This window comes from Polyodon spathula, chromosome 4 (genome assembly GCF_017654505.1).
Source record: "Polyodon spathula isolate WHYD16114869_AA chromosome 4, ASM1765450v1, whole genome shotgun sequence".
Classification (NCBI taxonomy): domain Eukaryota; kingdom Metazoa; phylum Chordata; class Actinopteri; order Acipenseriformes; family Polyodontidae; genus Polyodon; species Polyodon spathula.
Window position 1 is genome coordinate 8,945,060 of NC_054537.1, and position 16,948 is coordinate 8,962,007.

The 16,948-nt window shown below is 36.2% G+C and overlaps 1 protein-coding gene across 2 annotated transcripts; it reads right to left on the reverse strand.

The window, feature by feature from the left end:
• Positions 1-345: 345 nt before the first annotated feature.
• On the reverse strand, positions 346-13,120 carry LOC121314137 (sperm-associated antigen 6). Of its 2 annotated transcripts, XM_041247093.1 has the most exons (11): positions 12,863-13,109; positions 12,403-12,498; positions 10,163-10,329; positions 8,904-9,087; positions 6,168-6,373; positions 5,093-5,266; positions 3,832-3,984; positions 3,171-3,362; positions 1,968-2,084; positions 1,214-1,359; positions 383-538 (listed from the first exon to the last, which is right to left on the reverse strand). In XM_041247093.1, the coding sequence occupies exons 1-11, from the start codon at positions 12,885-12,887 to the stop codon at positions 472-474; spliced, it is 1,527 nt and encodes a 508-aa protein (XP_041103027.1). In that variant the 5' UTR covers positions 12,888-13,109; the 3' UTR covers positions 383-471. The 2 variants fall into 2 exon arrangements, with proteins under 2 accessions (XP_041103028.1, XP_041103027.1); XM_041247094.1 differs by lacking the exon at positions 1,214-1,359 and having other exon boundaries at positions 346-538; positions 12,863-13,120.
• Between the last annotated feature and the right edge of the window lie 3,828 nt (positions 13,121-16,948).

Sequence of the window (16,948 nt, forward strand, 5' to 3'; positions counted from 1 at the left end):
TGATATAGGGACACCCGTAGACGTCATTGCCAAGCCCACCATACAGCTACAACGTTGGCATCTCGATTGAGTTTATTGAACCAAAATTAAATGTGCTACTTCCAATCTGTCAATTCTCGTTTTCATTAAGAATCAAGATGCAACACCAAGTTATATCAAGCATAGACCATGCGTTTGTAAAATGTGTTCTTTTTTATGCAAATACATGAAAAGGATCATAGTCCATTTTTTATGAAACGGAACTAACAATTCCCAGACTCTTTCGTAAAAATGACACAATGTAGTGTTAATAAATCAAGGGATTCATATTTTATATATTGATAAAAGTTAAAAAAAAAAAAAAAAAAAAAAACTTTATAAAGAAAAATTATGTTATATTTTAATGTGCATTAAACTTGTGATAAACAGTCAGTAATAACACATTTCTATACTTAAAAGTTGATTCACAAAGCACAGATATCTTTAACTGCTTTACATGACTGGTTGATAATGATCCACCCTTTCCAGCAGTGTATCCGAGTATCCTGGGGAGTAGTACCTACAAAAATGAAGATTATTACAGTACTGTGATTAAATCGCCTTTATCACTTATAACACATCACTGTTACTATAAAATACAATAACTAGAACTTCATAATTGGCATTTCAACACATTTTGTCGCTGATCAATGATGCCTAAAACTCTCTCGTCAACTTTCCATAAAACAGGAAATGGATTATTAGCTTATTTACTTGTATTAAGTCACATTTTAGTATCCTTGTTCAGTTTTTAAGGCTTTCGCAAACAAATCTCAACTGCTTTAATAAATAAAAATATCAACTCTGATCCATAAGCAAGGAGAAGGGTTTTAATATTGTACTGTAATAAAACAGCAGACAGTGTTCCAATGCAGCAAAGGAGATAAGTTAAAAGAAAACCTGCAGCTGTTAATGGTATATATTGTGCAGGGATTTGCTTTTTTTAATAACCAGTGTAGTTTTCTTGTAAGTTTTCTCATGTCACTGTTTAATAAGGGATTTGTAAGAACATGTTGATCCTGTTTGACTTTATGCACTGTTTTAAATGTAAAAAAAAACAAAAGCATTAACATGCAATAAAGTCAAAACAGACAATTGATCTCAAATAATTGTCTTTACATGCGAGTAAATCATGCCATTTCACAATTCAATACAACCCTAAAGGAAGACTCATTTGGCACTTGGTGTGTCTTACCTTACTATTTCTTCTGGGTAGCAGTTGTTTATGGAGTTAATATACTCTTGGAGAACTGAACCTGGCTCACTCTTGATCTCCTGAATCTTTCTGAGGCCACCGCTGGTTACAAAGAGCCGACGAGCCTTACTGTCATGTGGAAGTACCTTAAGAGACAAGGTTTATAACTGATCAAAAACATCTCTCTCTCTCTCTCTCTCTCTCTCTCTCTCTCTCTCTCTCATATATTATACTGTACTTTATTTAAAATAGCATTTCAAGACCATCTGTCTCCATCCCTTTAACCCTTAATTAATAGCTGTTAAGCCGTAACTGAATACCAGATTGTTTAAATTAGCGACGCACGACTAGAAACTAACGCAGTGGAAATGAATAAGCTGAATGCGGTGATTACAGCCAGAACCAAATGCAGGTTCAAATAGAATCAGGTGAAATCAATGCATGTTGTTTGTTAACTCAATCAAGATATGAGGCTAAAAAGAAAAAAATATGTTTAAAGGGACATCATGTGATAAAAAATAAAATAAAATAAAAATAGAAGCCCTAATTATAAATCACTTATTACAGGTGTCAGAAACCCTGGTTAGCACTAATCTTGGAATTATAATAAATAAGTAAGCTGTCCAAGGTTGTCCAAGATTAGTGCTAATCAGGTTCTGTGAATCCAGTCCACTGAGCTTAAATCAGTGTTTTCATGCTATAACTTCATGGCAAAACACATTTTGTATTGAATTCTTTTTTATTTTTTCCCTACCTTGCTGAACTGCCCAACTACATGCTTTAGAATATTGGGAGGAGCCTCATGTAACAAGGGTTCCAGCGCTGGCAGATACGTACATTTCTGCAGGATGCTCTTGAGAGCCTTTTTCGCCTGTATTAGTGAAACACATTAATGGAAACTGTTAGGCATCTGCCTAAAACAATGACAGGAATTCACAGCCCATGGAGTTCTGCATTCCTGGGCCTTGAAAGCTAGCGAGCCGGCTTACTGCTTCAGACAGACTGGTGTCTATTTTCAAAAAAGCTATAGCAGCCTGAAACTAAATACCAATTATGTCAGCTAAGCAAGAACACACTTCATATGCTTCATGATTTACCGTATTCCATATACAGGATTAGAGATGACAACAACAATAGCAAAATGTACATGTGGTTTGGAGTTTAAGGTATTTATGATATCCACCAGTCTTAAGGAAGCTGGCATTTCAACAGAGTAACTGAATGAAACAGCTGAATGCATACACAATGAATCAATTTCAAGCAGTTTACCAGTAATATGTTTTGATTTTATTCTATCTGATGGAGATAATTAAAGAAGAATACATAAAAAAAAAATTGGTTTAACCCAAACATCTTTTGTAACGGATAACTGAATTGTAAAGAAATCTATCTATTACTGGGGAACATATGTGAAAAGAAGTTTAACTCTAAAGTAATAAGGTCTTAAAGAGCAACTTGGTATACCATTTGAAACTTATCTTTGCTTATGTATTACTCTTGTTAAGATTTACTTTGTATCATGTGACTTTTTAAAACTCAAGACATTTAAGCACCCCTGTGGCATCATTCGACCTAAAAGTAGGTCTGGCACACCACACTGTAGCCAGTATCCTGTCCCCTTGCCGCACACTGTCTCAAATGGGTGTAATTAATACATCAGACAGAAATATCACTTAGAACAAATGTGACATTTCTTACACCCACTAGGACATTTCTTACATCTATCATAACATGATGCCTAAAACAGAAAATGATTCAAACTGAATCTTAAAAAATAAGATTATCACTTTCCTATAACAATGTGCTTTTTTTTTTATTTAACTAATCTAGTTCATTCTAATTAAACACGATTTTTAAAGGTAACACAGTACACTATCATTATTAGGCAAGTGGTACACAAGTGACACATCTCATTTCAGATGAAGAATCAGAAGGCATTGCATTTTATTTGTTTTACCTTAACCTGAAGGTCCTCTGAGCTTTCAGATTCCATGTAAAGGGAAAGCAGCCTAGGAAGAACATTTGCCACGGCAACAGCACGTGCGTGCTCTGGAGTGTGCCTTCCAATCTGCCCCAGGGCCCAGGCCGTCGCTGCCTTAATGTGGTCCTCTGGTTCCTCTGACAGGCAGATAGCCAACTGTGGCACCCCCTGCCGTGCCCGTCAAAAACCAAACACACACAATGCCAGTCACTGACAGGAGATCTTTGATAGGTTCATACTAATAAGGAAATTTAGCAAAAGCACGCTTCCACTTTTCCTATTGCACTACATCTCCTGCAAGCTAAAGAGCAGCTGATTATTATCACACAGCAGCTCGGTTTGGTTGGGTTGGCTGACAGAATGACAGAAACACAAAGATTCTGGAAATAATAGAGACACTACCTCTGTTTCTTTTTCAGGTTTGTGAGATGGTCAAGAAAGGAATGGACAGATTACAGGAAAAAAAGGAAGACATTAGTGATAAATATTTTACATTATCAAGAAATAATAATATAAGGCCTTATTCCATAGAATGGCTGCAGAAAACCACAATACCCACTGGACAAGTGTAATTTATGAGTCTGTTTGAGGCCCTCATTATAAATGGTAATGAGCAGATAACGAAGCAAGCACTAACCTTGGAGACAATCACTGCCATGGCCAGGTTCTCTGAGTGAGCTGCCACATAACCAAGCATCATAATACCAGGCAATCTGACATTCCCTCTGGAGTCACCGATGTAATCAATGACAGCAGCCACTCCTCCAGCATTAACAATGAGTTGGGACAGCTACAAAAAGTGAGAGATGCTACTCTTAGAGAAACAGATCAGACAAAACATACACAGGACAATCAAAAAGAAAATTCAATTTCACACTTAAATAAAGATATTCTAGCACAATATACCTTTTTGTTGACATTTGTATTTGTAAAGCCATCTCAGTTTCTCTTACAACAATATTTATACATTCAAGCTGTGATCAGAAAGTAGGGAGTTAAGAATTATATCATGCAGACCAACTAACTGAATTGATTTTATTTATATATATCCTTTATATATATATATATATATATATATATATATATATATATATATATATATATATATATATATATATATATACACAGTCTAATGTGATACAATGATTACTAAGTTAATACTAAAAAAAAGATAAATTTCATAATTATCCTATTTAGAATACAGTTTTACAAAGTGTTGCACAGGGATTTGTGAAACTGCAATATACACTTTCTAAGACATAATTATTTTAAGCAATTTAAAACTAATTTTTGAAATTAGATTTGTTATCAGCACATTAAAAATCTTAATCACTCAAATAGAATTTATAAAATTGTAATTTACATTTGAAGTCAGTAATCCACCTTGATATTTCATCACCAAATGCATATCTAAAATGAACCATAACACAGCAGACTGGCTCTTTACAGCACCAGTCAGGATCTCTGACTAAACCTCACATACATAAACTGTTTACTGGAATCCCTTCAAGTTCCTTCGAAAGATGTTGGACTATATATTGAAGTTTGTCATTATCACATAGCTGTAAGCTAGAAGTCTCCATGCATTGTTCATTTATGTGGTTTAAACCTTCTCAAATCAAGTACACCCAGGAAAAAAAAAAAAAAAAAAAAATATTTTTACAAAAAAAAAAAAAAAAAAAAAAAAAAAAAAAAAGTATTTTTACATATACTGCTGGTCTGTACCAGTGCTCTGTTAATGGAAAGTTATACTGGAATTCACAGCACTTCTGAAATAAAATGCATTTTGTATATAAAACTGTTGAGCCCTGCATCAATTTCATTACCACCAACACACTAATGTAGTATATGCCCTAAAACAGACAAATAGTGATTTTATTTTCTATACCAGTACTTACCTCAGGAGTGTGCTTAGTGATTTCCCTGATTAAAGTTGCAACGTTTTTCTTCACATATTCATCAGGATCCTTTAGGCATGCGAGGACAGCTGGGAAGATTTCTGCTTCAACCACCATTTCTGCAAGATCCACGGAGTGTTTTGATATCTGGCTGAGGGCTGAAAACACCTGACGCTGGAATAAAAAAAATAAAATACAATAGGATAAGAGTTAGACGGGAACAATAAATGTAGATGAATACCATCATAACTCAATAACAGTCACTCACTATGACTATTCCTTTGTACCAGAGGAGCAGAGCTCTGCCGCCTCTAGCAGAGGCTCTCTGAAGGAATGCTCAGAAGGGTTATAGGTCTGTGCTGGGCAAAATAACAATTTCTAGCCAGCACCATGGTAACTGACGTCACATTGAATGAAGACCTCCCCTGCTCTTTCAGGCTAGCTAATATCTATGTGATCTCTGTTCCTGGAGACAAGCTGTCTTTTTACCTGCCGAAACTAAGCAGCGGATGTTACCAAGCTGCTGAACCCTGGAAGTCTGCCTAGACCCAGTAGTGGTCACTGGAGCAACATAATGATGATAATGCAAACAAACCCCATCAATTTCTTCCTCCCTGACCCTGTGTCAGAGCAAAGGCCAATGGAACACTCATTATTGGTCTGTAGCCAAGATCAGAAACTTGGCATAATCAAGGTTCAATCCACTCATGCATGGCACACGTTGCACTCTAATTGCCAATGATATTAATGGATGGGCTGTTAGAAGTTATAACTAAGGTGTAAAAAAAGTATAAAAATTGTGCATCTGACTATAGAATGAATATGATTTAATTATCATGAAAACACACAAATAATTCCCTAAATGTAGCCATTGCTAATGTTCCTAGAAGAAATGTTGACTCATAATTACAGATTATAATAATCTAGCTCTGCCCTGAGTTTGTATAACAAACGCTGATGATGACATTCTAATTAATGTTTTTTTATTATGTTTATATAAAAGAAATGCTCATAAATAATTAAACTGTTTGTATGGTAAATTAAGACTCATGAATACAATTGTAGTTATCCTTACTTTTAGTTTAGCATCGGGGTTGAGAATCATTTGGGATAAATGAGCAATAGCCCCAGCATCCACAACAGTCTGTGCCAGCTCTGGGGAGTGCTTTGAGATGTCACTTAGGGCTGAAGCAGCAATCCTTTTCAAAGCAACTTCCGGCTCTTGGATACACAGGACTAAAAGAGGGATGGCTCCTGCATCTACAACAGCCTGTGATAGCTCTGTAGACCAAAAGAAAAATAATGAAGTGAGTATAGGTGAATGACCCTTGTGCTGGTCATTTTTCACCCTGACGAATGAAAAAGAAAAGGGGGTTACGTCCCGTCACCACATCTGCATTTCAAATCAGCTGGTCTTGCCTCATACAGCATGTGGACTGATCATCAGATGAAAAGGACACAGGTCAATGGATTGGCCCCATTAACATGCGCACATTTCAGGCAGATTGCGCTGCTGTAATTTGTTATTCTGTTAAGAAGGCGAGCACATCTCAGCTGTTTAAACACTGGGTATTTTACAATTGTCAGTAGGCAAACACATTGACTATGTGCAGCTAAGAACAACAAACAGCACAGCCCAATTTAAAAAGATTTTCCAATTATCCCAATTAGACAATATTATGTGCTGTTTACAGTACAGATTAATGGCTTTTTAAATGTTTATTTTAGATGTATCTTTGAACGACACTGATAGTTTTTAAATTACTGTGAAAAAAATTATACAAATAACAAGCAAAGAGTATAACCAAATGTTGACAGAACTTTTAAGATAATTTTGATGTTGTGTTAGAAAACTAATTACATAATGTTTGAATGATACAGTAATTATTTTGCTGGGAAATTAGATGGTTAGACTTTGGATAACACTTTTTTTTTTAACTAATCTGATCGTTCCGTTGCAGTAGATTTTGTTACAACACACAACTTTTTTATTTTTATTTCAGTATTATTTGAAATAGAACTAGAATGAACTACAAAGATCACTTAAGAAACAGAAGAATGCTGCATGAAAATGGGTTTTATGATAATTTCCTATAAAGTCAGGCTGTGCAGTGAACTCAGATATAACCATATTCTAAAACAGAATATTTATCATTTTGTACACTACACTTAAAAACAAACGATTGCTTAATTATCCAATATCTAGCCATCTCACATCTTGTTTATACACAGGACCCTTTCTTTGTGTTCCCAGTGGGTTTTGGAGATCTGGAAATGTGAGATTCAGAGAGAAAGAGAGAAACTGCAAACACTACTATATCCAAAGACAATTAATCTCTTATAGTGCACAGTATCAAGAGGTAAACACAGTCCTCACTCATTTGACAGCAGGATTCTAGGAAGAAGAAACAAGCCGCTGTAATTAATGGAAGCAACACTGTACATATGCTTAAATGAAATGAAAATGCTCGGGCACAGAAAAACTAAAACAACAGAGCAGATTTCAGAGAATATCTAACAGATCCTTTAAAGGACCAAAAAAGCAATATTAAAAATAGGTGTCATGGTAATTATTTAATTAATTATAATTATTATTAGGGCTTGCTAATCCTTACGTAATTTACCAAAGCAGTGCAAGGGTGTAGTTGCATGTCTGCACCAGATTTATTTCTATAGTATATCAGTATTTAGTTTTATAAGTAGAGCAACTGACCTAGTTAAAATGTGCTCCCAGAAATAAAACTTCTTGTGACAATACCAGGAAATTCTATATGCAGTATTTTATAGTTGCACAACAAGAATTGAAAGAAATCTTGTTGACCAGGTGTCATTTTGAAGTCTCTCTTGCATTGATTCGGCATGCTGAGAAAATGACTGGATGAATCACACTGTTCCAAATTATAATAATTTAGGTCTAAACATATAATTCTTTTTTTTCTTTTTCAAACAGTGTACTTGGTATTTGAACAGGACACTGCATGAACATATGTGGAGTGCTGTAATTATTTCACACATAAGGATGGCTGTTCACAACATCATGTATTCATGTATGCTTATTTGTGGAAAAACTACAGTACTCTATGAAGGTAAAAAAGTGCTCGATGAACATCTTTATCACATGCTGAACAAAATGTTCCTGAACCTTTCATCAGTGAGCGGACAACAATGTGTGCTCACCGAGAACTCTCACTTACCCAGAGTATCACACCATTCTAACACCACTTATATATAGTTAAGTTAAACATGCTTTTGTTTGGAGATGTTATTACATATTATGAGTACATATTAGAAAATAATGTACATTTACATAATATGAATGTACACATTACTTACACATGTATTGCAGTGTATACATACATCAGTTTTTTGTTCATGTCCCTTGGCGTGGGATTTTGCATTCATTTTAGATTTCTGTATTGTATAAATCTAGGCCCTTGATTACTAGTGATGTCTGGTGATTGTTCCAAGATATATAAAGGTCCTTGTTCCTTATTGTCCATTTTAACATATAATATTTTTAAGCATGTTATTCTTCGCAATTATTATTATTACATTTTTATGGGATTGTAGCTGAAAGTTTTTTAACCACATATATTTCATATTGTTAAGTATCAAAACTTTTATTCATTGACTAACATCTACAGTATCTGCTCAACCAATCATGCCAATGATTAACCATGTGCCCGCTTAAGCCAAGAAGTGTGTCAACATACAGCTTGCAGTATGGAGTTAATAGCTATCCACAAGGTTTTAAGAGACAGGTGTATTTCATTTAGTAATTGTGCAAAAGGTTTTTTGTTTGTTTTTTTACCTCCATTGTGTCTTGCAATATATCCTAGAGCCCAGGCTGCTGCCTCCTTTACTCCAGGATCAAATTCCTCCAGGGAAATGACAAGGGCATCCAGTGCACCACAGTCCACCACTGCCTGGGCCAGTTCGGGGGAGTGCTTGGCCACAGCCCTCAGCACAAACGCAGCAGCTTTCTTATAGAACCTCTGAATGAACACAAACACAAGATTAATATTGAATTAACATGCATATATTTAATTACCATGTTACACTTTCTAAATGTATACTATTACATAACAGATCTGATGGCCAATTATTTCAGAGTACACATTGATTTTTGTGTTTGGATCCTTTGACAGGAGGTTCTATGTTCATTTCGATTTTGTGTTTGCATATGTCGACAGGTGGTTCTGTGTTCATGTAGATTTTGTGTTTGCATCCTTCGACAGGGGGTTCTGTGTTCATTTAGAATTTGCCAGCAGCAAACCTTTTCTCAAGTACTTTTATCACTGAATGACAAATGAATCCTGGGTAATCTCTTATGCTTTCTAAAACGGGGTAGAAATAATATCTTAGTACAGTGTTTTAGAGGTAGATAGGTTGCATGCACAACTCAACGTGTCAAATAGAAAAACACATTTTTAAAAATGAATAATTCAATAGAGAATGCTGCATCTTAATACTAAAATAAACAGTTCAGCAAATCTAGATTTTTTTTTTTGTGGAAGAAATGTCTGCTAAGTTAGAATGTCTTTTGTGTAACTAGTGCATACTTTACCTTGACTCACTGCTGTTAAGGGGCCTTGGTAATGATAAATGGCTTGCATGTAAACAAGCCAAGCAATCAAACATGTTGCTTTTTTCAAAATGCATATTTCCAGCTTTAAAATATAGCCTTTGGTTTAATAAAATGAAAAAGGGGGTCTATTCAGTTAAAAAGTGGAGCATCTAAATATCACCGCAAATTAGTATCAAACCCCTAGCATTTTACGCAGAATAAAAAAATGATATTGAAGGATTCATACAGACAGAAATGCTGGTTGTATCAAAGTCACCTTCTTTTAATGATTTAAAAACAGGCAGTATTTGGTATTTTCTTTTTTTTTTTTTTGTAATGCTCTCTTTCACAAAGTTGTATTATTTTATACAGTAACTGCATATTGTATTGTACTGTAAGTTTCTAATTATTTAAAAGAAATACATACATGTTTTCTATTATTATTAATAATAATAATAATAATAATAATAATAATAATAATAATAATAATAATAACTTATTACGTTTTGCTCAGCCAAAGAGTACACAAGCTGTGGAAGAATGTCTCCCTTAACGACTGCCTCTGCCAGGTTATCATTATAATTGGCTAGCCTCCCCAGAGCCAAAGCTGCTGTCTGCTGAATAGTTGGGACCACATCCAACAGAAGAGGCCTCAGCAGGGACATTACACCTAAACCAAACAAAGAAAGGGTTTGCTCATGAGCAAGAAAAAAAAATGGCTTCAAGTAAATACTTCTTTATGACTCATTTCCCAAAAAACCTACACAAACTTTTCTTTAACCCAACAAAATCAAATTAGTATTATACATGTCGTTGTTTAATTGGTATTCCTGCAATAATAAACAAAGACATATCATTAACTAAATATATAGTTCTTTAACATATGATCAGTGTAAACCAGTTGAAATCAATAGAAAATAAAAAAGGAAATCTTATCAAAACAATAAGTTAATAGTTTGCTCATAAAAAAAAAAAATCCCTAGAAATCAGAAACAGTATTTGATACCACTGGGCACACAAAATACTTTTCCCAACCAGGGGATATAGAGATGGCGTATATCTGTCCACACATCTGTATGTTTGCTATACTTAGTTTTGCATATATCTAGAGAAACAATTGTCACTAAGGATATTTTTTCCCACAAGTTATTGGGGTGTATTATAATCTCAAGATGTATAGAGGCTGTCTGTCTGCATACATGCATGTCTCACTTACATTTTTTACATACAGAAAAGCGGTTATTCAATTTTGATGAAGCTTTTACAGAACCCTGCAAATATAAAGTCTCTACCTCAAATGGTTTCTGAGATACATGGCATCGACACTGTGGCGGTTGCAGCTATGTAAAACTACTAATATGAAAGGGTTAATTTTTCATGTACAATTCAATTGAACTTGAATCAAAGAATACAGCTGTTTACTATGTATGAAACCAATATATCGAAGTCTTAAATCTTTATGATCTGGAAAACAAAAGTCACATTGCCATGATATCTTTTGTAAGTTTCTGTAACACTGAAAATGTGAAGTCTGCACCTATTTGAGATATAAACAGTTGAAGTGGAGCCTACAGAGCCAAAAGTGGGATGGCTGTGGCAGTGGTGGGTTTACAAAAACATAAAAGCTCCTCTCAGATGGATGTTGGGACCAGGGCATGCACTGAAGTAAGACTTAGTCATATAACACACACACACACACACACACACACACAAAATATATTTTAAGTTACTTTTTTTTTTAATAGAAATTTTTATTTTTATTTATATTTTGAATTATTTATTTTTTTTGGACACCATGCATTCACATGTGTGCATTCATTTTATTTTGTACTGCAGTACAGATAGTTGCAATAGCTTCTTTCTTACCGGTACATTTGATTTTATGTAAGAAAGAAGCGGTACACCTGACAGTTTAAGAGGAGAAAGTTATCTGTCAGGTTTATATTGATTGGCTTTGTTTTCAGTGCCTCAGCTCAAACACAACTCTTAAAAACTCAATTTCAGAAACACTAAACTATCCTTACATCTCATTGTCTCACTGGCAGCATCAGCACAGTGTATGTACAATACAACATCAACACAGTGTATGTATGTGTATTTATTTATAATATCTTTATTTTTATATAGTACCTTTCATAGGGTACCACCATCACAAAGCGCTTTACAGAGGTAGGCTGTGAACTGTGCATTATATGCACAGTCACTTACAATAGGACATTGATTTAACATCTCATCTGCAGGATGGAGCACAAGGTGGTTAAGTGACTTGCTCAGGGTCACACAGTGAGTCAGTCAGTGGCAGAGGTGGGATTTGAACCAGCAAAGTTCTAGTTACAAGCTAATTATTATACTTAATAAATAATGCAGTTTGTTCAGTGCATTACACTAAAGCATAATACTAAAAACAAAATAAACATTTTATTTGCCCAACTAACGCCTTTAGTATTACCAAACAATTCTGATAACAGAAGTACGATTGTAAAACCTCTTTTCCTGCATTTTTGTAAGTTTAGCTCCAGAAAGGGTATCAAGTATGAGGCAATATTTGTACAGTTATATGGTTGCCTGAACTTACCAGCTAGTACACCAAATGACAGATGCTCCTCCACACTTCAATTCCATTATTACTGGATTTTTTTTTTTTTTTTAATCAGGGTTCATGCCAATAACATACATGGTTCTAGTGATAGCATACCTGCATTCCAGATTTATAGACTTGGAATAGCCATTTCACAGTCCTTACCTGCATTTTGAAGAGTCTCGATGTTTTGTGGTCTAGTGCAAAGCTCTGCAATTGTCTGAACAAAACTTGTCCTGGCCCTTTGATACTGTTCAAAGACTGAAAACAGCAAAACACAACACACTGACTTGCATTGATATATAACTGTGACGTGGTAAGCAGTCTAATTCAAGGGAAAGAGTTAACAAAATAGATTTCAAAACAACAACAACTTTTAGCAGATTACGTTGACACAGGCGACAATAAAGTACACTGGAGTACAAATATCAAGATAAATAAGTGTAAATATTTTAAAATATATCAATGTTATATTATAATCCAAATAAGAGCAGGTCCAACTTTGTTTATCAGTCAAGCTCCTTAGCGACGGAGAAAACATGTTAATTAAACATTAAATATCCGTAACAGAACAATATAAACAAAACAAACAATAATAATAAAAACAAATTCAAAGGCGAATTACCTTGCAAAACCTGTCTTTGGCTCATGGTTCAAGTTATTCGTGAGGAAAACAGCTAGCAAAACAAGCTTCTCTCTCTGTGTTCCCAGTATTCTCCCTATTTCCCAAGCTCCGGGTCGTGTGCTCCCTTAAGCTGATCGGCTCTATTATCTGTCATTAGCAACCCTTTCAGTTTGTGCTTCAGTGTAGCAGCAGTCGTCTTGGCAACAAACCGGAAATGAATGCTCAAAGCATTCTCTCTCTGGCTGCTCAGCGACAGAAAGATCAAGATCATTCGAAGGAACCGCTGCTCGGTGCAGAAAAGCCGATAACCTGCAATCGCCGTAGATATATACAACAAACAGCACTGTGATTACAACGTGATCTTAACGTAGAACACACCACATTTTATTATTATTATTATTGTTTTAATTAAAAGAATCGGCCCTGGTCGACAGGGATAAACTGAGTAATTGTATAATCATAATTAAGAATTAACTGCTAGATGAAATAATCATTGGTGGTCTTTTGTAATTAAAATAAATCGCAATGCTTATTTGTTAGCTACTTGTTAATTTTAAACATGTGGGTGTGGTGGCACAATTTTCACGTATCCGAGTACACGTAAGCTTTAGTGTAATTCAAGCAGTCTAATTCAAGGGATAACACAAAGAGTCTAGTCGAAAGTTTTTTGTCAAACATCAGGGTAAAGCGGTATAGGAGAGCCTATCTGAGCTGTGTTTAGACCAGAAGCAGTTTCACTCAGACAAGTTAATCAGAGAAGCATTCTGACAAGATCGATCTCACACCTATTTTGTGAATATACGTTTGGTTTAATCAGTATGTAGGGTGTGTTTCTGATAATGTCCGTGAAGGAGACGCTTCTTTATGGTGACATTTTTCAGTTGTTTGGAGATCTTCTACTAGGGATGGGTTAGTATACCGGTTTTTAGGTTTACCGCGGTTTAGAAACATTACGGTATTAATATCGTTCCTTTTATTCTAAACCGCAATTATCGTAATTTGGTTGTACCCCGGTTAACGCATTTTTCAAGTGCAAACACGCTTCTTCTAAATCAAGCGATGGTACTTGCAGCCTTAGCAGTGTCTGAGGAAGATGTTTTTGTGAACTGATACTGTGTTTTGATCATGGATTTGAAGGAAACTGTCAATGACACAGAATACACGTTGCGTTGTTACCCACAGCTCGCTGCGCCGGCTGCTCTTGGCTGCTGTCTTTCTGACGTCACACGCAGCTTTTAGAGAAACGCTTTCTCCAAACCTTGTAGCGCAGAACACATTTCAACGTCCTATATTTACATTTGTCAGGATTATCAACAGCCAGTTTAATGTAATAGATTAACATTAATTTATTGTAAAATTAGACATAACTTATCATGGATTTAGTACATTATGTTTGTTAAATTATTTATTTATTTATTTAATATAGCGTTGACAAGGCTGTTCACGGCTTCGTTGTATAAATAATTTTGGGAATGGCGTTTTAAAATCTTGAAATATACCTTTCTTCTATGACTCGATCCCACATATCCCAGAATTATTTTCAACGTCCCGTCCCTGCCTATTGGCTGAGCGCCGCAGAGCAAGCAAGGCGGCACATTCAAATTTCAAAGACAGATAGACACGGAGCATTGTTTTTTAAGCTATTGACCGTTTTGTCTAGCCGTATTTTTATTTTCATTGGCAGACGCTCTCTGGATGCAAGTACAGTGCTGACTTGTCATTTCCTAAAATTATATTAAGCGAGGTTTCGGGTAAATATTGTAACGACCCTGGCGATGGCAGCATCCTGGACGTTGTGTTTGTCTTGTTTGTTACGTCCTGTTAAGGTTCCGTGTATTGTGAGGGTACGGGGCACGCCGTTAGTGTGTGTGTTTGTGCAGTGGGCGGTTCCCCCGGAGGCTATAGGTGGGAGGTGGGAGACTGCGAGAGACGGAGAACTGGCTGGGAGAGTGTTTATCGGTGAAGCAGTGGGCGACCCCCGGTGAGTCTGCGGTGTAAAAGAGGGAGAGACAGCTATTTCGTTGTGTTATTAAAAATAAAAGTACATGGAACCTCATCTGGTCTCCCCCGAGTCTGCCACACCCCCATAGCACGGAACGCTACATTGGTGTCAGCAGTGGACGCAGGTACCCCGGTACGCACTCGTCGGACTGTAGCCTGGTAAGCAAGTCCGGGGTGGACTTGAGGCTGGCAGGGGAGAGTGTAGGGTGCATGGGGGTAGGCAGCAGCAGGGCTGGTAGGTGATGTAATCACAAACAGAGACAAGCTTGATATACACTCCTTGCGATATCGGCGCTATGCTTCAGTGCGAGAGGTCCCGGGTTCGTTCGCGCCCGCCCTCCGCCTGTGTGTGGATTGCCTCTTCCTGTGTGATGCGCCTGCCTGCGGGAACCGAGATAGCTACAATATATAAAGAAAAAAGGCAGTGTATATTTTAGCACTAATAGTCGCTTTTTGTTTGTTTTAATTGGTTTAAAAGCAAACAAGATTATCCATAAACTAATGTTCACAGAAAATCAATATAAAAAGAGATTTTCAACAAAAGCTACCGCGAAGCCCTGTCACAGCTGATTGCTTGTTTCTACGCGTTTGGAAAAGGGACTCGTCTTCCAGAATATCAGCATATATTTTGTGCGCTTTTGAAGGCTTTCCATAACAACTTTCTTATTGAATGCTGTCAAAAGAGGAGAGGGTGCACACCCTTACATGGGAAACATGCAAACCCTTACATGGCACTTTCTCTCGTTGCTTCTCACAATGATATCAATCGTTTTAATTATCGAAGTGTAAGGTGTACAACACACAAACACACCTGCCCCTGGAACACATCATTTATAAAATACTGTAGTTTCGTACACATTCTGCGAAATACAACACTTTACCCGTGATACTGCCGTATATTTTAAAGAAAATTGCCGCGACTTTCACAGGGCATTGTTATGAGTAGGCCTACACAGCACAGTTCACCGTCTATGATCATCAGAACCTATTTCATTCCTGAAATCAATGACTAGAAATGTGGATTCTTAGCCTAACGTTTGTTTTAAGGATTATAGTCCTTCAAATGATCATTTTAAAGAATGTATTTAATAATTCACTCATTGATTTTATAGTAGACAGTTAATTAAAAAATAATAAATAAATAATAATAATAATAATAATAATAACGCTTTGTATGGCATATCTGGCCAGGGATACATTATTGTCAACTGGCTGATGTTGGGTGTGCAAAGCCAGACACCAGCGCGGTAGTAGCACCGCAAGTTGCAGGTAAATTTTATAGCCTACATTGCAGCATTACTGCATATCCGTTATGCTGGTAACATGGGCTTCCGCAGGGGAGGGCAAAGTTAGATGAATGATTGGAACCCTACCGGCACCAGACAAGTAAACGACTCCTGAGAAGAATATTAAGTTAATTTAACTCTCTCAGTTAGTGGTACGCAGTATTACAGAGGAGTCATCTATTGGGGTGATGAAATATTGTTTTTGAAAGCTATTGGGAAGCCCACCAAGCTGATCAAAAGGATAACAAGCTGACTGCCCTGCTCAAAAGCTGGGCGTGCTGCCCAGCGATTTTTATGTAGGATCTTTTTTTTTTTATTTATTGTTTTCCTTTTCAGTAGTGCACACTACAGGATCAGAATGCTTGTGCGACTTCAAAGAACTCACACATGTACCGTATTAGATCAAATAATTTGACTCTGTATTTGTTGACGTTCGTTAGTCTCAATTTGATAATCGTAGTCGGTATGGAGGGACATTTAGCGTATTGGTTTTCATCAGATGTTGTTTTAGCTGATATATGACATATAGTCTATATGCTTTACCGTTCTGCAGCATTTATAAAAACGTAAACTTTAATTTGTCTACTCACAGACTCACAGATTAAATGCTATGAATTAAGTGTGTCGGGTATTCCAATATGAATCGAACTGTTAATGATAGTGGCGCGGTGCCACTACGGTTAGAGTTGAAAAGGCTTTATTGTTAAACACCAATTTTTGCACTTTAATAATCACGACATTTTGCACGGATAGTCTTGTACGGTTAATGTCTATTGATTTAGCCGAATTCATTCTGTCT

Bases quoted from the DNA above. Each gene is read 5' to 3' on its own strand.
- LOC121314137 (XM_041247093.1), bottom strand. From the start codon at position 12,887: ATGAGCCAAAGACAGGTTTTGCAAG. The intron at 3,985-5,092 runs GTAAGTACTGGT...CACTTTTTGTAG, and splicing joins TCACTAAGCACACTCCTGAG to CTGTCCCAACTCATTGTTAA. The intron at 1,360-1,967 runs GTAGGGAAAAAA...TTGTCTCTTAAG, and splicing joins TAGTTGGGCAGTTCAGCAAG to GTACTTCCACATGACAGTAA.